Below are 25,081 nucleotides of genomic sequence, written 5' to 3' on the forward strand. Positions count from 1 at the left end.
TGTGTAAAAGACCGTCTGGATGCGTAACTCTTCATCGACGTGACAGGAAAGCCTACGAAACCAGGGACTCTTTGAAAGGGTGAGGCAGTCCATGATTCGACGAGAGCCCGCGTGTTTAGGAGTAAAAGGGAACATTTCAAGCATTTATTACGAGTGTTGATGAGCTTCAATCACCTAAAAGTGGTCAACTTTCATTAATAACTCCAAAGCGAAGGATTTTCGGACATACGTTTAGGCGAACATTCTTTTTCTTACCCTGGTGTAACAAACCTGTCCCCGAAGTCTGTATTGGCATTTTTGAAAGACCAACTATTTCTAGACGAAAGTCTAATGGAATTCAGAGGCTGTCTTTCACACGTACAGTGCAGTGTGAACCTGCTACGACCGCTTCAGGACCAACAATGCATGGCAACTGCCAAGAGCGCTCAGCTACCTGAGTAAGTACTACGTTTAGCAGTCATCACAGGGACTAGCACCCCTAAGGTACTTCAGACAAAAACACGGCCTTGTTTAGGATGCACACGCTGTGCTCCGAACAGGGAAGAAAGAAACCGGTCAAGTACGAGTAGGACTGGCACTCTGAGGGTTCTGCACAAACTTAATTATCTATGCAGGGTCAATCACCTAAACTTACACCGTAAATGATGTGGAAATGGAAAGTGCTTTAGACGTGAGGTTTTAACACTATGGATTGGTAGTCACTGGCTCGTACTGTTGGACAATCAACAGATTGTAATAATACTTAAAAAGTGTATTTTTTGTGCAAACATATAGTTTTATAAATGGAACAATGCCTATTCGATATTAAATAACTGCCGGCCGGGGTGGCCGAGCGGTTCTAGGCGCTACAGTCTGGAACCGCGCGACCGCTACGGTCGCAGGTTCGAATCCTGCCTCTGGCATGGATGTGTGTGATGTCCTTAGGTTAGTTAGGTTTAAGTAGTTCTAAGTTCTAGGAGACTGAAGACCACAGCAGTTAAGTCCCATAGTGCTCAGAGCCATTTGAACCATTTTATTTGCTTTCGAGGACATAAGCACTCCAGATACAAAACAGCATGTTGGGAAAGAGGTAAGTCACTTTTAGTTCAGGGAAGATCGCACCCTGCATTCTTGTGCAAACAGTATATATAAAATAACTAAAAGTATGGAAAACAGAATGTGAGTGGTGTTTGTTGCAGAATTCTAGCGCGCATCGCTTACGGAACGTATCCGAGCCGAGCGCGGCTCGCGGTCATGCCGTTTATGGCTCGTCATCTTGTTTTCGCGGTTCTATCGCCTCGTGTTTCCTTTTAATTCTTTTTACTGACGGCATTTAGTTGCTGGTTTGCTTGCCCGTGAGTGGCAGCAGCAGCGCTTATCGATAAGTGCAGTGTTGAACCATCTGTGGAGCGACCGCTAGTATTTCCGGGTCGTCGTCTGTGAGAGTTCAGTCGGGACGCAGCAGCAGTGAAGTCGGCGACAGAGCGCCAGCGAGGCAGGCGCTGGCAGCCGGTGCTCGCCGGCCGCTGGCGGCACACACAAGACTGGAGCGGGACGAGCGTTGGTCGGTAGTTCGGTTGGTCGTCTCATCGGGCGACGTGTATTTGGCCTTTTGACCGTTTCTGGGCCTCGCCACTGGGTCATCTTGCCGGATGTGGGTCGCTTCCTTCCATGCGCACAGATGTCGTGGCCAGTGGGCAAGAGTTACCTCTGCATGGATGGGTACGAGCCCGGGTCGCCGAGTTCCGAACGGACGTGGAGTTGAGTCGGGTTGGAGCTGCAGTCAGCTTCGGACAGCCGAGACTCGTCCGACCGTTCGCGACACACGCAACAACAGTGGGACCGACCTGGGTTGGTCGTTCGGTCGGTCTTCACATCGGACGACGTGTATTTGGTCGCCGACCGTTTGTGGAAACTGTCTGTGTGTCGAATTCTTCGTCCTTGTTGTTCCACAGTGATTGCTTTTACGGTTGTTCGAGTTCTTGTGCAAGTGTGTTTACGTGGAACCGTGTGTAACTTCTGTGATTTCCACTGAGGACATGAATGCTGTCTGCAAACTGGAGTAAGCAGTTGGTCGGTTGCGACAGAGGGAATTAGTTAGGTTGTTGACTGGTTCTTCAGCTGTCCCTAGATCCTGTTCCAACACGATTGTTTAGTGTTACGCTTGGCTGCCTGTCTCACCTAAACTGTGGTTAGTGTTTCTCCCCAGGCCGGCCCTTGGAGCACTTCTGAGCACCACTGTTCATTGTTTGTCATTGTCATTTTATTTGGTCGCAGGTACTGTGCCAGGCCTTCAGCCGCGTATTAATACTGTCTGTTTTATGTTTAGTATATGGCCTTCAGCCGAACTTCATGACAACTACTTTAGTATTAGGCCTTCAGCTGTGTTTTATTTAAAATTCTTGTTCCTCTGTTTTTTGCCCTTCAGCCGCGATGTTTCAGAATCTGTGACTTTAATATGTAAATCCTTGTCTGTAACGTTTCTCTTTAATTATCTTGAATTCTTGAAACGGCCTTAAGCCGTGTTCCGTAAATGTTTATTTTAAGGTGGTCTTAAATTATTCGTGACTAATTTTTGGGCTTTCAGCCGGCAACATAGTTAAAGTTTTATTAAGATGCTTTTCTGTTGTTCTGTGTAAAAGCTTATCTTTAGATCCTCTCTTTTATTATGGAAGTTTTTTTTTATTAGCCTTTCAGCCGAGGAATTAATTTGAATTTTCCTTAATATGGCTTTAGCCGAAATTTGTAAATGCTTGACTTTTAAAGAATTTCCTTAGCTGATCTGAAATATTATTTCGGCCTTTAGCCGAGAACATATTTCAATTTTACTTAAGTAAGGTCTTCAGCCGTTACTCTAAATCCTGCTGTTTTAAAGGGAATCATTTAAACTTATACTGCAGAAGTTACTTGCGTCCTCAGCCGTGAATTGATCTTTGTTGTTTTAAAGAGAAAACTGTCCACTGGTTTGAGGAATAAAGCAGTTGATGCGCACGTTAGCTCCCGCGCAATCGCACGAGGAAGTGGTATGAGTCAGGCCCCTCCCACAACCTGATCCGCTTTGTCCTGTGAAACCAGGCTTCAGTAGTATTGTGAGAAGTTTTCACACCAACGTTTGTGCAATACCTGTGATAGCACACACTACAGACAACACAAGTACATACTTTAGTTATGTGGATTCTCATCAGTAACGGCACAACTGACCATCATAACTACTGGTAACGGCAATACAGGCTTCCAGTCTACTATGGAATGATTTCTGCGCACATTCTAACATTTCACCAGAGATGTCCAAGCAGGCTGCAGTAATACGTCTGTGCATATCATCGGGAGTAGTTGGCATCTCTTTGTAGATAGTGTCTTTCAGCTTTCCCCACACAAAAAAGTTTACAGGCGTCAAATCCGGGGAATGGGCCGGCCAATGTACAGGTCCTCTGCATGCAATCCAACGGTGGAAACAATTGGTTCAAATGGTTCAAATGGCTCTGAGCACTATGGGACTTAACTACTGAGGTCATCAGTCCCCTAGAACTTAGAACTACTTCAACCTAGCTAACCTAAGGACATCACACACATCCATGCCCGAGGCAGGATTCGAACCTGCGACCGAAGTGGTCACGCGGTTCCAAACTGACGCGCTTAGAACCGCACGGCCACACCGGCCGGCCAAACAATTGGTGAAGACATTCTGTAGCACTTAGTGCACTATGTGTTGGACAGCCATAACAAAGATTCTTCCTACAGGAAAGTCTTATAGCATCTGTGGAAGATGCGTTGTTACGATGCTGCGATACTTGCATGTTCAGCGTTCAATCTATGAAAAACGGGTCTATAAGCTGATGGTTCACTTCCAACACGAAGTGTTTACACCCAACTGAGCTGAAGCCAGCAGGGTATTGCCAACAGACCAATAGTGCAGTTTTCGGCGGTTTACCTGACCATGGTTGGTAAATGCAGTTTCAGCACTAAAGAAGATACATGATTCATCTGGATGATGATGGTGGCGATATTTGGTTTGTGAGGCACTAAACTGCATAGTTATCAGCACCCGTACAGAGTCCCAATGTTTTCACTGTCCACTTACGCCAATTTCGTCAATGATGATGAAATGATGAGGGCAACACAAACACCCAGTCCCCGGGAGGAGAAGATCCACGACCCGGTCGGAAATTGAACCCTGGGCCCCGTGAGCTAGTGGCAGTAACGCAAGCCACTAGACCACCAGCTGCAGGCGATGTATCTGGAGTATCCTGTCGTAATGCCCACGAGCAGAAGTTAACACGTGTCTCATGGTCGTTTCCATACAGCTTTTGATGAAGAGAGATGTGACTGGGGTCGAATCTATGTCGATGGCGATTGCGTATTGCACTTGCCTGACTCATACCACTTCCTCGTGCGGTTGCGCGGGAGCTAACGTGCGGATCAACTGCGACAGCAGCAGGAACATTAATTTTCCCCTCTTCTGTCGTTACTTGTTTCCTTCTGTTACGTTGTGTCAAGTGTTACACGACTCGTTGAAGATCCAAATGGCTCTGAGCACTATGGGACTTAACATCTGAGGTCATCAGTCCCCTAGAACTTAGAACTACTTAAACCTAACTAACATAAGGTCATCACACACATCCATTCCCGAGGCAGGATTCGACCTGCAACCGTAGCGGTAGCGCGGTTCCATACTGAAGCGCCTAGATCTGCTCGGCCACTGTGGCCAGCCTGGCTGAAGAGGTTCATAAATAACTGCCGAGATGGTTGACGTCTATTGGGATATCTTGCTGCTTACACCATACAAGAATGAACTAAATTCTACCTACACTCTCCATACGCCATAAACACGTCGACTTTTTCTGCGTTGGTGCATCCCATCGTCCACTCACAACCTACTGGGTAGACCACCACACACCAACTGACAAGCATGTTGGAACACACTCAAGGGACACACAAGCACACTGCAAGCAAACATAACAACATTGTACCTAGCAACCATGCAGATTAAATGGTCGTTGTGTAAACTTTCCGAAATATGATATCTCATGAACGACTGACACAAGAATTCTACAGCAAATACCACTGACATTCTAATTTACCCTGTCTTTAATCTCCTATTCTCAATGGGCATTGTTCCATTTGATAACCATTATTGGAATCTGTGTATTGGCTAATAATACGGGCCCCTAGCTACCAATCACTTCTCTGAAAAACATACATCAATGGCACTTTCTACTTCCGCAATATTTGCGGTGGAAGTTTTAGGTGATTCATCCTGTATGGATAATGATTTCGTGTGGCCCAATGGACCACAGCGAGTTTTCCTATTGGACGCCACATCAGCGACTGGCGTGTCCCTAACTTACCTCGATTATCCAATCAGGCAAAAGGACCCTACAGTTTATTGTGGGATCTGAACTACGTATTGCTTCCGGGGACTCCTCACATTGTAGACATCTGAAGGCCAGGTTCAAACTAAGACTGAAAAACCCGTGGCTCGATCGAGGTTCGATCGCAATACTTCTTCATGTACACTTATGCACTGGGTCACTGAACCACAGCCTGACACATGTGTAGATGGTTCATTCACAGATTTTGATGAGTGAGTATGCAAGTATCAAAATATGTGGCATATACGGCTGTAACTTGAGATTGCTTTCACTTAGAAGCTTAAATTATCTACTCTGGGGAAGTGTCTGTGGACTGGAGGATTTGAGAGAGATTTCAATTTGATACCTGTACGCTTTCCAGAAGGAAAGGAGTCCTTACAGACAGTTGCATCTTTTAAGTGTATGACGTAGAAGCATAAATTTCTTGTTGTTGTTGTGGTCTTCAGTCCTGAGACTGGTTTGATGCAGGTCTCCATGCTACTCTATCCTGTGCAAGCTTCTTCATCTCCCAGTACCTACTGCAACCTACATCCTTCTGAATCTGCTTAGTGTATTCATCTCTTGGTCTCCCCCTACGATTTTTACCCTCCACGCTGCCCTCCAATACTAAATTGGTGATCCCTTGATGCCTCAGAACATGTCCTACCAACCGATCCCTTCTTCTGGTCAAGTTGTGCCACAAACTCCTCTTCTCCCCAATCCTATTCAGTACCTCCTCATTAGTTATGTGATCTACCCATCTAATCTTCAGCATTCTTCTGTAGCACCACATTTCGAAAGCTTCTATTCTCTTCTTGTCCAAACTATTTACCGTCCATGTTTCACTTCCATACATGGCTACACTCCATACAAATACTTTCAGAAATGACTTCCTGACACTTAAATCTATACTCGATGTTAACAAATTTCTCTTCTTCAGAAACGCTTTCCTTGCCATTGCCAGTCTACATTTTATATCCTCTGTACTTGGACCATCATCAGTTATTTTGCTTCTTAAATAGCAAAACTCCTTTACTACTTTAAGTGTCTCATTTCCTAATCTAATACCCTCAACATCACCCGACTTAATTCGACTGCATTCCATTATCCTCGTTTTGCTTTTGTTGATGTTCATCTTATATCCTCCCTTCAAGACACCATCCATTCCGTTCAACTGCTCTTCCAAGTCCTTTGCTGTCTCTGACAGAATTACAATGTCATCGGCGAACCTCAAAGTTTTTATTTCTTCTCCATGGATTTTAATACCTACTCCGAATTTTTCTTTTGTTTCCTTTACTGCTTGCTCAATATACAGATTGAATAACATCGGGGAGAGGTTACAACCCTGTCTTACTCCCTTCCCAACCACTGCTTCCCTTTCATGTCCCTCGACTCTTATAACTGCCATCTGGTTTCTGTACAAATTGTAAATATTCTTTCGCTCCCTGTATTTTACCCCTGCCACCTTTAGAATTTGAAAGAGAGTATTCCAGTCAACATTGTCAAAAGCTTTCTCTAAGTCTACAAATGCTAAAAACGTAGGTTTGCCTTTCCTTAATCTTTCTTCTAAGATAAGTCGTAAGGTCAGTATTGCCTCACGTGTTCCAGTATTTCTACGGAATCCAAACTGATCTTCCCCGAGGTCGGCTTCTACTAGTTTTTCCATTCGTCTGTAAAGAATTCGTGTTAGCATTTTGCAACTGTGGCTTATTAAACTGATTGTTCGGTAATTCTCACATCTGTCAACACCTGCTTTCTTTGGGATTGGAATTATTATATTCTTCTTGAAGTCTGAGGGTATTTCGGCTGTTTCATACATCTTGCTCACCAGATGGTAGAGTTTTGTCAGGACTGGCTCCCCTAAGGCCGTCAGTAGTTCCAATGGAATGTTGTCTACTCCGGGGGCCTTGTTTCGACTCAGGTCTTTCAGTGCTCTGTCAAACTCTTCACGCAGTATCGTATCTCCCATTTCATCTTCATCTACATCCTCTTCCATTTCCATAATATTGTCCTCAAGTACATCGCCCTTGTATAGACCCTCTATATACTCCTTCCACCTTTCTGCTTTCCCTTCTTAGAACTGGGTTTCCATCTGAGCTCTTGATGTTCATACAAGTGGTTCTCTTATCTCCAAAGGTCTCTTTAATTTTCCTGTAGGCAGTATCTATCTTACCCCTAGTGAGATAAGCCTCTACATCCTTACATTTGTCCTCTAGCCATCCCTGCTTAGCCATTTTGCACTTCCTGTTGATCTCATTTTTGAGACGTTTGTATTCCTTTTTGCCTGCTTCAATTACTGCATTTTTATATTTTCTCCTTTCATCAATTAAATTCAATATTTCTTCTGTTACCCAAGGATTTCTACTAGCCCTCGTCTTTTTACCTACTTGATCCTCTGCTGCCTTCACTACTTCATCCCTCAAAGCTACCCATTCTTCTTCTACTGTATTTCTTTCCCACATTCCTGTCAATTGTTCCCTTATGCTCTCCCTGAAACTCTGTACAACCTCTGGTTCTTTCAGTTTATCCAGGTCCCATCTCCTTAAATTCCCACCTTTTTGCGGTTTATTCAGTTTTAATCTACAGGTCATAACCAATAGATTGTGGTCAGAGTCCGCATCTGCCCCTGGAAATGTCTTACAATTTAAAACCTGGTTCCTAAATCTGTCTTACCATTATATAATCTATCTGATACCTTTTAGTATCTCCAGGGTTCTTCCATGTATACAACCTTCTATCATGATTCTTAAACCAAGTGTTAGCTATGATTAAGTTGTGCTCTGTGCAAAATTCTACAAGGCGGCTTCCTCTTTCATTTCTTCCCCCCAACCCATATTCACCTACTACGTTTCCTTCTCTCCCTTTTCCTACTGACGAATTCCAGTCACCCATGACTATTAAATTTTCGTCTCCCTTCACTATCTGAATAATTTCTTTTATTTCATCATACATTTCTTCAATTTATTCGTCATCTGCAGAGCTAGTTGGCATATAAACTTATACTACTGTAGTAGGTGTGGACTTCGTATCTATCTTGGCCACAATAATGCGTTCACTAAGCTGTTTGTAGTAGCTTACCCGCGTTCCTATTTTCCTATTCATTATTAAACCTACTCCTGCATTACCCCTATTTGACTTTGTGTTTATAACCCTGTAGTCACCTGACCAGAAGTCTTGTTCCTCCTGCCACCGAACTTCACTAATTCCTACTATATCTAACTTTAACCTATCCATTTCCCTTTTCAAATTTTCTAACCTACCTGCCCGATTAAGGGACCTGACATTCCACGCTCCGATCCGTAGAACGCCAGTTTTCTTTCTCCTGATAACGACATCCTCTTGAGTAGTCCCCGCCCGGAGATCCGAATGGGGGACTATTTTACCCCGGAATATTTTACCCAAGAGGACGCCATCATCATTTAATCATACAGTAAAGCTGCATGCCCTCGGGAAAAATTACGGCCGTAGTTTCCCCTTGCTTTCAGCCGTTCGCAGTACCAGCACAGCAAGGCCGTTTTGGTTATTGCTACAAGGCCAGATCAGTCAATCATCCAGACTGTTGCCCTTGCAACTACTGAAAAGGCTGCTGCCCCTCTTCAGGAACCACACGTTTGTCTGGCCTCTCAACAGATACCCCTCCGCTTTGGTTGCACCTACGGTACGGCCATCTGTATCGTTGAGGCACGCAAGCCTCCCCACCAACGGCAAGGTCCATGGTTCATGGAGGGGTATAAATTTCTTATACCGAACAGAACCTTAGACATTCGTAGTGACATAAATTTCAATCTTTTTTTTACCCATTCCTTCTTAACAGACTGACAGACAAATGGCCAAAAAACGGCAAAAAAGATCAAATTAACTATTTTTTTGTACTGTGCAAACTTTCTCCTTGTCGAATTTCATGATTCCGGGCCATCGGGAAATACCATATAGATTTTGATTAGTGAGTTTGCGAGTACCGAAATACGTGTTTTAAATCGCCGAATATTTTTATTGCATTGACTTAGAAGCTTAAATTTTCCACACCGCTGGGGGAACTTAGACCTTAGTAAGTGACGCAAATTTCAACTTCATACCTACAACCGTTCCTGAGAAAAAGGGGTATTTAACAGTCGGACAGACAGACAGACAGACAAATGGACAGCGAAGTGATCCTGTAAACGTTCCGTTTTTACCGAATGACGTATGGACTTCTAAAAGAAGGCGAGCAATTGTACTATGTGCTAGTTAAGAGAGAAGAAAAGTGGAAGTGAATGATAGTGTAAAACTGTGCAGTAGGCTAAATTAAATTCTATGGTAACCAACAATCCTTCTAGTTGATACGTGTAAAATCAGACTGTACAGAAACCAGTAGGATATTTAATTACTATTGTATTGGGTTAACGTATCAAGGAATGTCGACGAAATCCATAATATGGATTCATGGCATAATTTTTGAGGGGCTCAGAGTTTATTGTGTAAGAGACGCCACAAGCCAGTGGAAACGCACACAGAAGTATTCAGACTGTAACGGGTAGAAGTGCAGTACTTTTATATGTGATACCTTAATACACTACTGGCCATTAAAATTGCTAAACGAAGAAGAAATGAAGATGATAAACGGGAATTCATTGGACAAATATATTATACTAGAACTTACATGTGATTACATTTTCACGCAGTTTGAGTGCATAGATCCTGAGAACTCAGTAAACTAAGCTACCACCTCTGGCCGTAATAACGGCCTTGATACGCCTGGGCATTGAGTCAAACAGAGCTTGGATGGCGTGTACAGGTACAGCTGCCCATGCAGCTTCAACACGATACCACAGTTCATCAGGAGTAGTGACTGGCGTATTGTGACGAGTCAGTTGCTCGGCCACCATAGACCAGACGTTTCCAGTTGGTGAGAGATCTGGAGAATGTACTGGCCAGGGCAGCAATCGAACATTTTCTGTATCCAGAAAGGCCCGTACACAACCTGCAACATGCGGTCGTGCATTATCCTGCTGAAATGTAGGGTTTCGCAGGGATCGAATGAAGGGTAGAGACACGGGTCGTAACACTTCTGAAATGTAACGTCCACTGTTCAAAGTGCGTCAGTGCGAACAAAAGGTGACCGAGACGTGTAACCAATGGCACCTCATACCATCACGCCGGGTGATACGCCAGTATGGCGATGACGAATACACGCTTCCAGTGTGTGTTCACCGCGATGTCGCCAAACACGGATGCGACCATCATGATGCTGTAAACAGAACCTGGGTTCATGCGAAAAAATGACATTTTGCCATTCGTGCACCCAGGTTCGTCGTTGAGTACACCATCGCAGGTGCTCCTGTCTGTGATGCAGCGTCAAGGGTAACCGCAGCCATGGTCTCCGAGCTAATAGTCCATGCTGGTGCAAACGTCGTCGAACTGTTCATGCATATGGCTGTTGTCTTGCAAACGTCCCCATCTGTTGACTCAGGGATCGAGACGTGGCTGCACGATCCGTTACAGTCATGCGGATAAGATGCCTGTCATCTCGACTGCTAGTGATACGAGGCCGTTGGGATCCAGTGCGGCGTTCCGTATTACCCTCCTGAATCCACTGATTCCATATTCTGCTAACAGTCATTGGGTCTCGGCTAACACGAGCAGCAATGTCGCGATACGATAAACCGCAATCGTGATAGGCTACAATCTGACCTTTATCAAAGTCGGAAACGTAATGATACGCATTTCTCCTCCTTACACGAGGCATCACAACAACGTTTCACCAGGCAACGCCGGTCAACTGCTGTTTGTGTGTGAGAAATGGGTTGGAAACTTTCTTCATGTCAGCACGTTGTAGGTGTCGCCACCGGCGCCAATCGTGTGTGAATGCTCTGAAAAGCTATTCATTTGCATAGCACAGCATCTTCTTCCTGTCGGTTAAATTTCGCGTCTGTAGCACGTCATCTTCGTGGTGTAGCAATTTTAATGGCCAGTAGTGTATGTACACATGGAGGGGATAGGCAAAATAATGTGAACGGTGGTAGTTATGGGATGGTTGTGTTTGACGGTCAACAACGCAGATAAGGCATGTGTCGCGCTGGACTGTGCTTGTTCAGTACGGACTGGGCATGAGTGCAGGTTGTTTACGAGTTGCGTACACTTCGTATTTGCATTCATAGGCCGAGGTCGGCGTGCAATGAAAGACCTAACAGAGTTTCAAAGAGGGCAGATTGTGGGGGGCACTGTTAGCTGGAGCATCAGTAAACGAGACGGCCAACCTACTGAATGTTTCAAGGGCACCTGTTTCAACAGTCATGACAGCCTACACGTAACATGGAAAGACATCATCGTGTAAACGTAATACTGGACGCAAATCAAAACTAAATGAGAGAGATCGTCGTACGCTAACACGAATTGTGTCAGAACAGCATAAAACTACAGCAGCTAAATTGACTGCAGAGCTCAACAGCCATCTTCGAGACCCGTATCTATTGAGACTGTCCGCCGAGGAATCCATAAAGCGAATATTCGTGGACGAACTGCTATACCTAATTCATTGGTGACGGCAACCAACGCAGTGAACCGTAAAACATGCTGTCAGGAGCATAAATCCTGGACGGCTGATCAGTGGAAACAAGTCATACGGTCCGACGAGTCAACAGTTTCTTTACTTCCAATATCGGTCCTGTTTCACCTCTGGAGAACGCCAAAAGAAGCCTGCAATCCTGATTTCTTGATTCCAACAGTTAAGCACGGAGGTCGAAGTGTGATGGTGTGGGCAGCCAAGTCATGGTGTTCTGCTGGTCCCATCATTACTTTCAAAGGCCCTGTTAGAGCCAACGATTACGTGAACATTTTGGGTGATCAGGTGCACCCCATGAATCAGATGTTGTTCCTTAATAATGACGTCATATTTCGGGATGATAATGCACCTATTCACACAGCCAGGACAGTCAATCTGAGGAGCACTCAACTGAACTGCAGCTTCTTCCCTGGCCAGCACAGTCCCTGAACTCGAACATTGGCGAACTCTTGTGTACGGTATTGGAGCACAGACTCCGGAGCCACTTCAGGAGTTAGAAGAGGATCTGATCGAAGAGTGGAATAGCATTCCACTGGAGGGTATACAGTCATTACATGTCAGTATTCCTAGAAGGATTGCAGCTGTATTAAAGGCAAATGGGGTCCAACTCCTTATTAATAAACCATTGCCAAGTACGTACAGTGGTTCACATTGTTTTGCCTATCCTCTGTATCAGTCTGTTGGTTGTTTTTCTCTGCATCGAATAATCTTCCCACCAACACGTCACAAACTTTAGAACCTAATGTTTTCTGCATTGTCGTAACGACATCACTGAGTGGAATACGCCTGTAAGAATCGGCTAATCGTCTTGTGGGCACGCATCCTCTCTTCAGCATCTGACCTACTTCCCAGGGGTAAACAGGCGTAAATTAGTTAGTTACGTGTTCCATTGATCAATAGCACGGAAAAACCGTTATGATGTGGAACGTGTCAAATTCACACGAAATCCGCACAGGAAGCAAGTTTTTTTTTTACATTATAGTGTTATACCCAAATATTTCTATTATCTATCCCATTCCCTTAAATGGCACAAAATGCATATATTATATCTCCAGATTTATTTACTCATATTCAAGAATTCGTCTATGGTATAGAAGGAGTTGTCAAGGAGGTAGGATTTCAGTTTGTTTTTGAAACTATCACTGCTGTTTGTCAGACATTTTATTTCATCTGGTAATTTATCAAAAAGTTTTATAGCAGCATAATTCACCCCTTTCTGTGCCAAAGATAGGTTAAGTGAAGGATAATGTAGGTCTTTCTTTTTTCTGGTATTGTAATCATGAATGTCGCTGTTGATTTTAAACTAGTGCATGTTGTTGAGAGAAAATTTCATTACTGTCAAATGTACTGAGGAGCAGTTGTAAGAATTCTTAACCTTTTATACAGATGCCTACAAGATGTGCTACTATCAACCCCCCCACATTATTCTAAATACTTTCTTTGGAGCAGTGAATACCTTTTGCCTAAGTGTTGTGTTGCCCCAGAATATTATTCCGTATGATATCACAGAGTGTAAGTATGGGAAGTATGTCAGCTTACCAATTTCTACATCCTCAAAATTGGAAATTATTCTGATTGCAAAAGTTGCTGAACTTAGTTGCTTTAGGAGTCCAAAATATGGCTTTTCCAATTAAGATTCTCATCTATATGTACACCCAAAAACTTAGTGTGCTCTACCCTGGCTACTGACTTCCTTTGATGTGCTATGTTTATTGAAGGAATTATACTTTTTGCAGCAGAAAATTTGATGTTCTGTGTTTTTTTCAGAGTTCAGAGCAAGCCCATTCGCAGAAAACCAATAATAACTTTTCCAAAGACCTTATTTGTATCATTTTCAATCGGATTTTATTTTATTGGTTTAATAATTATGCTTATATCATCAGCAAACAGTGTCAGTTCAGCATCTTGTTTCACATAAGACGGGAGGTCATTCACATATATCAAGAGCAAGAGGGGGCCCACGATTGAACCTTGTGGAACACCTAATGTAATTTCACCGCAGTTAGATGAAGTGGCAAACTCCTTTGAAACACTTGATGCATGTAAAGAGACTTTTTGCTTCCTGTTCTATAGATAGGAAGCTCTTGCCACACGTACTCAGATGTAGTACTGAACCTAATAACATGCGACTGTATTTATTAGTGTGCAAATGACGTAAATACTGATGTAACGTCGTGAAGTTCAGAATCCTCAGCCACCAACAGAAACATCTGAACTTATTCCCGTTATACACCGTGTAATGTACGAACCTGTTTCAGTAACGAAGTCCCCTTCGTTAGCCTCGTCCGTGAAGCCTATGAGGTACAGCTGGAAGGTATCGTGGTCGAGGTTGAACAGGCTGAGCAGGGCCTCTCCACGGCGCCACGTGTCCGGGACGGCGAGCCTCGCGTTCTCGGAGCGGCACCTGCTGGCCGCCCCCGCGTGCCCCAGCCGCTCCGCGTGCAGCTTGTAGAAGCGGCCTGCCTCCTGCAGCCACTCGTAGTCGTCCGGCACGGGCACCGGCAGCCGGCGCTCGCAGAAGAAGGGCGCCCTGTTCTCGCAGATCACGTCGTTCGACTCTCCGGCGCTGTTGATGTCGACACAGTTCTCGTTGCCCCCGTTGTTGTCGGGCTGGTAAGCCTTCCACGGTATGTACGACACGGGGCGACCTGGGGCAGTACACGGTTAGCTCTGTCATAAGGAACACCGTGACATTAGCCACGAACTTACCGGGTGATCAAAAAGTCAGTATAGATTTGAAAACTGAATAAATCACGGAATAATGTAGATAGAGAGGTACAAATTGACACACACGCTTGGAATGACATGGGGTTTTATTAGAGCCGAAAAAATACAAAAGTTCAAAAGATTTCCGACAGATGGCGCTTCATCTGATCAGAATAGCAATAATTAGCATAACAAAGTAAGACAAAGCAAGCATCATATTCTTTACAGCAAATGCTCAATACGTCCACCATCATTCCTCAACAATAGTTGTAGTCGAGGAATAATGTTGTGAACAGCACTGTAAAGCATGTCCGGAGTTATGGTGAGGCATTGCCGCCGGATGTTGTCTTTCAGCATCGCTAGAGATGTCGGTCGATGACGATATACTTGCGACTTCAGGTAACCCCAAAGCCAATAATCGCACGGACTGAGGTCTGGGGACCTGGAAGGCCAAGCATGACGAAAGTGGCGGCTGAGCACACGATCATCACCAGACGACGCGCGCAAGACATCTTTCACGCGTCTAGCAATACTTTTTTTTTGTTATAATAAAACCCCATGTCATTCCAAGCATGTGTGTCAATTTTTACCTCTCTGTCTACATTACTCCGTGGTTTATCAATTTTTACCTCTCTATCTACATTACTCCGTGTTTATTAAGTTTTCAAATTTATACCGACTTTTTGATCACCCGGTACATCACAATGTGTTAATGTGGCAGGCATTACAATAGAAACAAAGAAGTGAATCTGGATACAGTGTAGCAGCACAATACGTGGCGCATTCGAGGTATTTATTTATATTTTATTTATTTTTTTAACCGGACATGTTTTGTGCCATCAGGCCCTCTCTTACACCACTCCACGATTTCACACAAACAGTACTTTTTTATATCATAGTTTCCTAAGAAGTAACAATTATGATATGACAGTATTAAAATGATGTGAGGGTCCAAAGTGGCAATGTGAGTAAATAATACTGACTATGAAATAATGAAACTGATGCTCGAACAGTCCACGGGTATACTGCCGGTTCATAGTGTCCAACGGGCACAATATTTCGGCGATCAGACATGTGGCCATCGTCAGGTGCGCTGACGAACTGAGCTCCTGAGGGCGGGCAGCCGATTTAAATCCCCTCCCCCCGCGGGCCGCTCTCTTCGCCGTCCGCGCGAACACGTGGGCGTCGGAATCTGTCGTAGCGTCGTTGAGCTTGCTACGTCCGCCCTGGTCGCCAGTTCGTACTTCTTGCTGAGAGTCTTCTTAATTACATTCAATGCCGGGTCCCAAGCCCTGCTGAGATTGTAGCCGCAGTCTCGGTTGATGAGATCTTCCCTGGCGCGAATTTCGATAGGCCGCTTATAACGCTGTCCCAATGTTTAGAGGTCTGAGCCAGGATCTTCCTACGCTCATAATCCATCTCGTGTTTCTCGGACAAACAGTGGATATTTCAGTCGAGTGTGCCTTTGATGTTCTCGGCAACGATCTTCGATGGTGCGTACTGTCTGTCCGATGTAAGTTTTCCCACACTTATATGGCGGCCTTCCTCAAACCGAGGTCCTCTTTCACACTTCCCAGTTGTGCCATTTCTCTGGCGCCTTGCGTGTCCGGCACTATCGATAGCGACCTGTATTCCTGCTTCCGTCTGGTTCGGCCTGCGCAGGCGCTGAGGCGGCTGCCGCCCTCTGGAGCGTTTTTCGCGGGGGGCCGCGCGCGCTCGGCTCGGCAGTTGGATTCGCTCCGAGCTGGTGGTATTTGGCCTTCCGCCCCGGCACGGAGGTGTGGTCTCGTTGTTGGCGGGCTTCGTTGATTTGGCCGTTGGGCGGTGTGGCGTGTTGGTGATGTGCTGCAGTGGACAACTGGTGGATCCCCACACGCGATCGCTCGAGGTTCTCCGCCTCTGAAAAGGCTGCCACGATATCGCTTGGGTTTCCGCACCCAGGAGTTGTAAGGACTGCAGGGCAGGATTTCTGTGTGTTTGCTCTGTCCGGTCTGCGTGGCGAGGTTCGTTTCACCTTACTTCAGCTGTTGTTTATATTTACTGCGTGATTCCGTTTTGGCCGGAGTCTAGAGGTCGAGTTTTCTGCTGGTGTGTACCCGGTGGTCGCCCCCGTTTTCCCACCCGGGGGGCAGCCGTATCTGTTGGTGGGATTATTTGACAGTGTGTGTTTTGCGTGGACCCGGTGTGCTCACGCGCCCTGATTCTGAGTTGAAATTACTGTGGTCAGGCTGGCTCGGTTGCTGGAGTGTGTGTTGTTGGTTTTCTGGCTTGCTGGGGACTGCGCGCGCGCCTGTTCCGTTTTGTGATGTGGCAGCAGTCTGATATTTTTATTCGTGCTTGTTAAGTGGCTAGCAGTTGCTTTTAGCCTTGTGCTTACTTATTTTTATTTAAATTCCTGGGCAATGTCATTTGTCTGTTCTTTTACCCTTATTTATTTGTAGTGTCAATTAAGCCTAAGACGATGTCCAAGGTGCTAGCAATTGATTTTAGCCTCGTGTGTATTTAATCCTATTTAAAGTCTTGGGCATTGCCATTTGCTTGTCCTTTAGTCTTATTTATTTGTTGTGCCAATTAGCCCTACGATGATGGCAGACCTTGGTATCTGTCAACCTTATTTTGGCTACTAGCGCTCAGGTGCAATATTGCCGGGCCTATCCCGGATTTATCATTAATTGAGATCCTTTTATACTGTAATTTTAGTAGTAGGTTTGGCAACTGCACTTGCGTATGGTATTTATTATGTTCCCCCACCCCCCATTCTTCCCACCGAGCGAGGTGGCGCAGTGGTTAGACACTGGACTCGCATTCGGGAGGACGACGGTTCATTCCCGCGTCCGGCCATCCAGATTTAGGTTTTCCGTGATTTCCCTAAATCACTCCAGGCAAATGCCGGGATGGGTTCCTCTGAAAGGGCACGGCCGACTTCCTTCCCTAATCCGATGAGACCGATGACCACGCTGTCTGGTCTCCTTCCCCAAACCAACCAACCAACCAACCCATTCTTCCTCCTTCGTGTAAACTGATTTTGGTAAGATTGCTAGGTGGCCTGTGTTCTTTTATTACCTATGTAAGTTGGCCCGCTGCCGCAGTCGTAATATGTTTCGACCGGCAAGCGGCCCATTTTGGCTACAGTTTGAATATGGTCTGCGCTGTTGATGTTGGGGTTTGCCGTTCATATATTTATTATTTGAGCTAGTCAGATACGTGTTGTTGTGTTAAGGGTTTTAGGGCATTTTTTAAATTGAGACACCTTTTGGAAATTTTATCACTCGTTTAAAGAAGGTATAGGAAGGAGTAACTTCGGCTGAAAATTTAATTGTAAATTATACATTTGTGCTTCACATTATAAAATTGAACTGTATTAGGTGATAGTATGTAGTCGAATGCACAATGAGTATTTGTTAATGTATCAAATTGAAAACAGTTTTGAAGTTTCTCTGTTCACCTGTGGCGTATAACATTTTTATTACCTTATATTGTAAGCAGTTTGATTTGTTTATATCACTGTAATTTGTATGCCAAAGTGTAATTTATTACAGTTAATTGATTGTTTTGGGGAAATAAACCTTGAATTGTATGTCCCCTTTTCATTAAACGAATCCCATCCAAATCCGTGTTTTATTGGGCGAGCAAAAGACGGTTTTAACTCGGCGACCAGGGCGGACGTAGCAAGCACATCGACGCTACGACAGATTCCGACGCCCACGTCTTCGCGACCGCAGGCGATTATAAGAACAGCTCGTAATCATTCGTTTCCTCCATTTTCGTGGTGTGACAGCGACTGACATTCATCGTCGGTTAAGCGCGGTATGTGTTGATCGTTTCAAGGATGTGTGTAATGTGAGTTCGTGGTTTGCGGCATGTCAGAGAAGGCAGAACGTCGTGTGTCAACAAAGCGACACTTTCTCGGCCGCGCGGCAGCTGATCCGATTACATGATCGAGCGAGAGAAGAAAGCTGTTTTAGTGGAACACCAATTCGATGTGGAACACATCGCCTCCAAAGTTGGCATCTTGTGGGATTCGCGCACAAAATCCTGCTCGAAGACCTGAAAATGATAGAAGAGTCTACCAGTTGGATGCCACGAATGCTGACGAAGTACATCTGCATCTACATCTACATGAATACTCTGCAAATCACATTCAAGTCCCTGGCAGAGGGTACGTCCAACCACATTCGCAATAATTCTCTATTATTCCAATCTCGTACAGTGCGCGGAAGAAATCAATACCTATATCTTTCCGTGCGAGCTCTGATTTCTCTGATTTACCTTATTTTATTAGGACGATCGTTTCTCTATAGATAGGTCGGAGTCAGCAAAATATTTTCGTATTCAAAGGAGAAAATTGGTGACTGAAATTTCGTATAAGATTCTACCGCGACGAAAACCGCCTTTGTTCTAAAGATGTCCAGACGAAATCCTGTCTCATTTCAGTGACACTCTCTCTCCTATTTCGCGATAATACAAAACGTGTTGCTCTTCTTCGAACTTTCCTCATTTACTCCGTCCAACCAATCTGGTAACGATTCCAGACCGTGCAGTAGTACTCCAAAGAATGGCGGAAAAGTGTAATGTTGCCAGTCTCTTTAGTAGATGTGTTGCATCTTCTAAGTCTCATGCCAAGAAAACGCACTCTTTGGTTTGCTTTCCCCCACAACATTTTCTATGTGTTCCTTCCAATCTAAGTAGTCCGTAATTGTAATTCCTAGGTATTTAGTTGAATTTACGGCCGTTGGATTTGACTGGTTTATCTTGTAACGGAAGTTTAACTGATTCCTTTTAGCACTCGTGTGAATGACCTCACACTTTTCGTTATATAGGGTCAATTTCCAATTTTTGCACCATACAGAATCTTTTCTAAATCGTTTTTCAATTTTTTGATGTTCTGATGATTTTCCCTAGACGATAAACGACAGCATCATCTACAAACAACCTAAGATGGCTGCTTAGATTGTCTCCTAAATCGTTTATGTAGATAAGAAACAGCAAAGGAGTTATAACACTAACTTGGGGAACGCCAGATATCACTTCTGTTTTACTAGATGACTTTGTCATTTACTACGAACTGTGACCTACCTGAGAGGAATTCGCGAATGCAGTCGCATAACTGAGACGATATTCCCTAAGCACGTAATTTTAGTACAAACCGCTTGTGAGGTACAGTGTCAAAAGTCTTCTGGAAATCTAGAAATACGGAATCAATTTGAAATCCATTCCATAGCATTCAACAGTTCGTGTGAATAAAGAGGTAATTGTGTTTGACAAGAACGGTGTTTTCTAAATCCGTGTTGACTGTGTATCAATAGACCGTTCCCTTCGAGGTAATTCGTAATGTCCGAACACAATATATGTTCCAGAATCCTGCTGCATATCGACGTTAACGATATGGGCCTGTAATTGAGTGGATTACTGCTACTACCTTTCTTGAATATCGGTGTGTGCAACTTTCCAGTATTTGGGTACGGATCTTTCGTCGAGCGAATGGTGGTATATGATTGTTCAGTATGGAACTATTGTATCAGCATACTCTGAATCTAACTGGTACACAGTCTGGAGCAGAAGATTTGGTTTTTTCAAGCGATTTAAGCTGCTTCACTGTATGGTGCCAGGATTTGGGCTCGTACACGTTGAAACGCGTATGTATTCAGCACCAGCGATGGCGAGGCATGACAGAATCTCTGACCAGAGAGTTATTTATCGTTGCTAGTCTGCGCTTGACCGCGCGAGAGTTCTGTTCGAGAGCAGTAGCGCGTGCGAGATGACACAGTTGCTAGTTGCACTCAGTCAGTGCTAGTATGAAGTTGCGAGTTGTACTCAGTCGGAGTTGTGTGTGAGGAGTCGGCGGGCGTCGACATGGGTCTCTGGTCAAGGTTCGGGACGAGGGTATATTGTTAAATAAGGTAATGAAGCAGCATTGCGCACATCTGATAATGTAATGTATGTTAATTGTAATTAATTTGTTCAAGAAATGCCCCAATAATAATTTTGTTTTCAAGCAATCTTTTTTAAGAAAAGAATCATTCCAATGAAACAATATTTCATATGCTTTTCCTCCCAGAATCAATATATCAGATTAATTATTGCACAGGGCCTAAGGTCAGCGCAGCTGCCCTAATAAAATTTATCAGGTTGATCTTAGCGTTAATCTTGTGGGGACTTAACATTTTTGCACATTTTTATTATCATTGGCTTTTATTACTGTGGGAAGCTAACATTTGGCTATATTTCCATTTTCAGTCAATTCATATCTTTTAAAAATAATTACGGGGAAGTTACACTTATCACGATGACCATTAACATTTAATTAATTATTTTCTCTCATTTTTGTGGGAAGGTAACAATTGGCACTATTTGCATTTATATTCAATAATTGTCATTTAAAAGAATTCTCGCAGGGAGGTTACAACGTTAGCTTACCAACATTAGTATTAATAATAAAGGGGCTGGCAAGGGCATCAGATCATTACTTTATTCAATTGTGGTGAATATGAGACACTCTCGAGTAGTATTCCCTGCATATCTGCATGATCAAGCCACTATCTTAAAGCGTTGGTGAAAAGCGTCGGAAGTTGAGAATTGTGGAATGTAAGGTCTGCAGATGGCCGTAGCTCGCCGAGCCGCCGTAGGCGGCAGGTAGCGGTCACCAGAAACGCGGGACAATACCGAGCTTTAGGGGATAGCCCGGCATCCGGAGCCACCTGTGCTGGGCAACACGTGGCGAAGACGGGAATTTCGTTTGCCTAGGGGCGATATGACCTACTCGATCATTGGGTAGAATCTCAGAAATGGCGTCGGAGGGATATCGGCGATGTTAGAGCGTTCGACATTGGTCGAAACTGAGGATTCTTCCGCCGCGCTTTCGTACGTATGGAAGACGGGAGAGGACTTCGCCTTCAGCCATCGAGCGGTACGGACTTGCAGACGGCGTCTTGGCCATCGTCTCGAAGGGAGGTATACGGTCTGTATCGCAGCACTACACCAACGCGTGTTCCGTACAGAGTTCTGCGGTTAGAGCTCTTTCTGTACTCATAAGCGAGATTTTCACCAACGCTTAACCACTTCCAACGAATTATCTAGTATTATTGATCTTGTAGTTATGCTTGCGAGGTGCCGAGTATTCATCAACGTAGCTGACGGTAATTGCGGCGCGTAAATGCAAATTGTTAAAGTTCGGAGTAGGAATAAAAGAAATAAAAACTTTGAGGTTCGCCGATGACATTGTAATTCTCTCAGAGACAGCAAAGGATCTGAAGGAGCAGCTGAACGGAACGGACAGTGTCTTGGAAGGAGGATATAAGATGAACATCAACAAAAGCAAAAGGAGGATAATGGATGTCCTCAAATTAAATTGGGTGATGCTGCGGGAATTAGATTAGGAAATGAGACACATAAAGTAGTAAATGAGTTTTACTATTTAAGAAGCAAAATAACTGATGATGGTCCAAGTACAGAGGATATAAAATGTAGACTGGCAATGGCAAGGAAAGCGTTGCTGAAGAAGAGGAATTTGTTAACCTCGAGTATAGATTTAAGTGTCAAGGAGTCGTTTCTGAAAGTATTTGTATGGAGTGTAGCCATGTATGGAAGTGAAACGTGGACGATAAATAGTTTGGACAAGAACAGAATAGAAGCTTTCGAAATGTGGTGCTACAGAAGAATGCTGAAGATTAGGTGGGTAGATCAGATAACTAATGAGGACGTGTTGAATAGAATGGAGAGAAGAGAAATTTGTGGCATAACTTGACTAGAAGAAGGCATCGGTTGGTAGGGCATATTCTGAGCCATGAAGGGATCACCAGTTTAGTACTGGAGGGCAGCGTGGAGGGTAAAATTCGTAGAGGGAGACCAAGAGATGAGTACACTAAGCAGATTCAGAAGGATGTACGTTGCAGTAAGTACTGGGAGATGATGAAGCTTGCACAGGACAGAGTAGCATGGAGACCTGCACCAAACCAGTCTCAGGACTGAAGACCACAACAACAACAACACCAACAATGTGCCATTCTCAGGAGTCTGTGGGTAGACAAAGAAATTCACATTTTTCTGTAAATTTTGTCAGTTGTGGGAAATATCAAATTAAATGCCAGTATTGGAATGGAATTATGGACTTTATTGTAGCTAGCATTCACGCTGTATCAGTAAGCTTTAGATGTACCCTAGTCAGTGCACAATAAAAGAAAGGTTCAGGAGTGGAATTAAAACACAAGGCGAAAGGATATCAATGATACGATTCGCTGATGACATTGCTATCCTGAGTGAAGGTGAAGAAGAATTAAATGATCTGCTGAACGGAATGAACAGTCTAATGAGTACACAGTATGGTTTGAGAGTAAATCGGAGAAAGACGAAGGTAATGAGAAGTAGTAGAAATGAGAACAGCGAGAAACTTAACATCAGGATTGATGGTCACGAAGTCAATGAAGTTAAGGAATTCTGCTACCTAGGCAGTAAAATAACCAATGACGGACGGAGCAAGGAGGACATCAAAAGCAGACTCGCTATGGCAAAAAGGCATTTCTGGCCAAGAGAAGTCTACTAATATCAAATACCGGCCTTAATTTGAGGAAGAAATTTCTGAGGATGTACGTCTGGGGTACAGCATTGTATGGTAGTGAAACATGGACTGTGGGAAAACCGGAACAGAAGAGAATCGAAGCATTTGAGATGTGGTGCTATAGACGAATGTTGAAAATTAGGTGGACTGATAAGGTAAGGAACGAGGAGGTTCTACGCAGAATCGGAGAGGAAAGGAATATGTGCAAAACACTGATAAGGAGAAGGGACAGGATGATAGGACATCTGCTAAGACATGAAGGAATGACTTCCATGGTACTAGAGGGAGCTGTAGAGGGCAAAAACTGTAGAGGAAGACAGAGATTGGAATACGTCAAGCAAATAATTGAGGGCGTAGGTTGCAAGTGCTACTCTGAGATGAAGAGGTTAGCACAGGAAAGGAATTCGTGGCGGGCCGCATCAAACCAGTCAGTAGACAAAAAAAAAAAAAAAAAAAAAAGTCAGCGCACAGCTTGCCCAGACAGGAAGGAGAGTAGGCTACCGGTCTTCTATGGCAGCGACGGACAAATAAGTTTACAGCACTACTCTAGCAGCTGCTCTTGATCCGAATTCTCGAGTATATACTTCATCTTCTTTGGTGAAGGAATTTAGGAATGCTGTGTTTAGTAACTCTGCTTTGGCAGCACTGTCGTCTATAGCATTTCCATTGCTGTTGCGCAGAGAAGGCACCACTGACTGTGCGTTGCCGCAAGGCTGCGCGCATGGCGTCTTACCGGGCAATACTGGCGGCTGGTGATGACACGGATTTTACTTCCTTCTCATCGATTGTGTCAGTGGGTGACGGATGGATTCGGTTTTTCAACCCTGAAAGCAAGCGCCAGCCAGCTCAGTGGGATGTTTTGAAGAACAAGCTCCCGCCAGCATTGCTTGAAAAACGACCGAAAAAAGCTGCAAAGTTGCGCATGTGCTGTTTCGGCAAGACGACGCAGCTGCCGTCTCCTCGCGACGATAACTTTGGAGTGGTTTCTCGTGGTCCCTGCTCACGTGAACTGGCTCCAGAAGGCTTTTGGCTGTTTCCTGCATTCTCTGTGGTCGCACTTTCGCTACCTCCGCCGCTGTCGCATCAGACATTTTCCAGTAGTCGAATCAGACTCCTAAGGAAGAGTTCGCAATAGCCATGGAATCATGGGGTCGACGTTGTGAAAAATGTTTGACTGCAGGGGGATTACGTCGAGAAGTGACAAGTTTCACAGTTTTCGTGTCATTAGTCTGCGAAAAAAAAAAAAAAAAAAAAAATCGATATTGCTATAACTTGAACGCCACTCGTAACATTAGGAAAGCGGAAATACACTAAAGCACTTCATCAACATCTACATCTACATGATTACTCTGCAATTCACATTTAAGTGGTTGGCAGAGGGTTCATCGAACCACAATCATACTATCTCTCTACCATTCCACTCCCGAACAGCGCGCGGTAAAAACGAACCCCTAAACCTTTCTGTTCGAGCTCTGATTTCTCTTATTTTATTTGGATGATCATTCCTACCTATGTACGTTGGGCTCAACAAAATATTTTCGCACTCGGAAGAGAAAGTTGGTGACTGAAATTTCGTAAATAGATCTCGCCGCGACGAAAAACGTCTTTGCTTTAATGACTTCCATCCCAACTCGCGTATCATATCTGCCACACTCTCTCCCCTATTACGTGATAATACAAAACGAGCTGCCCTTTTTTGCACCCTTTCGATGTCCTCCGTCAATCCCACCTGGTAAAGATCCCACACCGCGCAAAATATTCTAACAGAGGACGAACAAGTGTAGTGTAAGCTGTCTCTTTAGTGGACTTGTTGCATCTTCTAAGTGTCCTGCCAATGAAACGCAACCTTTGGCTCGCCTTCCCTACAATACTATCTGTGTGGTCTTTCCAACTGAAGTTGTTCGTTATTTTAACACCCAGGTACTTAGTTGAATTGACAGCCTTTAGAAC

General features: G+C 44.3%; 1 protein-coding gene across 1 annotated transcript in view; it reads right to left on the reverse strand.

The window, feature by feature from the left end:
* LOC124717150 (macrophage mannose receptor 1-like) overlaps positions 1 to 25,081 on the reverse strand; it is a 108,992-nt gene that overhangs the window by 7,185 nt on the left and 76,726 nt on the right. The window contains exon 5 of the mRNA XM_047243908.1: positions 14,121 to 14,519. Coding sequence (XP_047099864.1) covers positions 14,121 to 14,519 — 399 coding nt within the window. The remainder of the gene's footprint in view (positions 1 to 14,120; positions 14,520 to 25,081) is intronic.

The sequence above is a fragment of the Schistocerca piceifrons genome, chromosome 9, assembly GCF_021461385.2.
Source record: "Schistocerca piceifrons isolate TAMUIC-IGC-003096 chromosome 9, iqSchPice1.1, whole genome shotgun sequence".
NCBI classification, from domain to species: Eukaryota; Metazoa; Arthropoda; class Insecta; order Orthoptera; family Acrididae; genus Schistocerca; species Schistocerca piceifrons.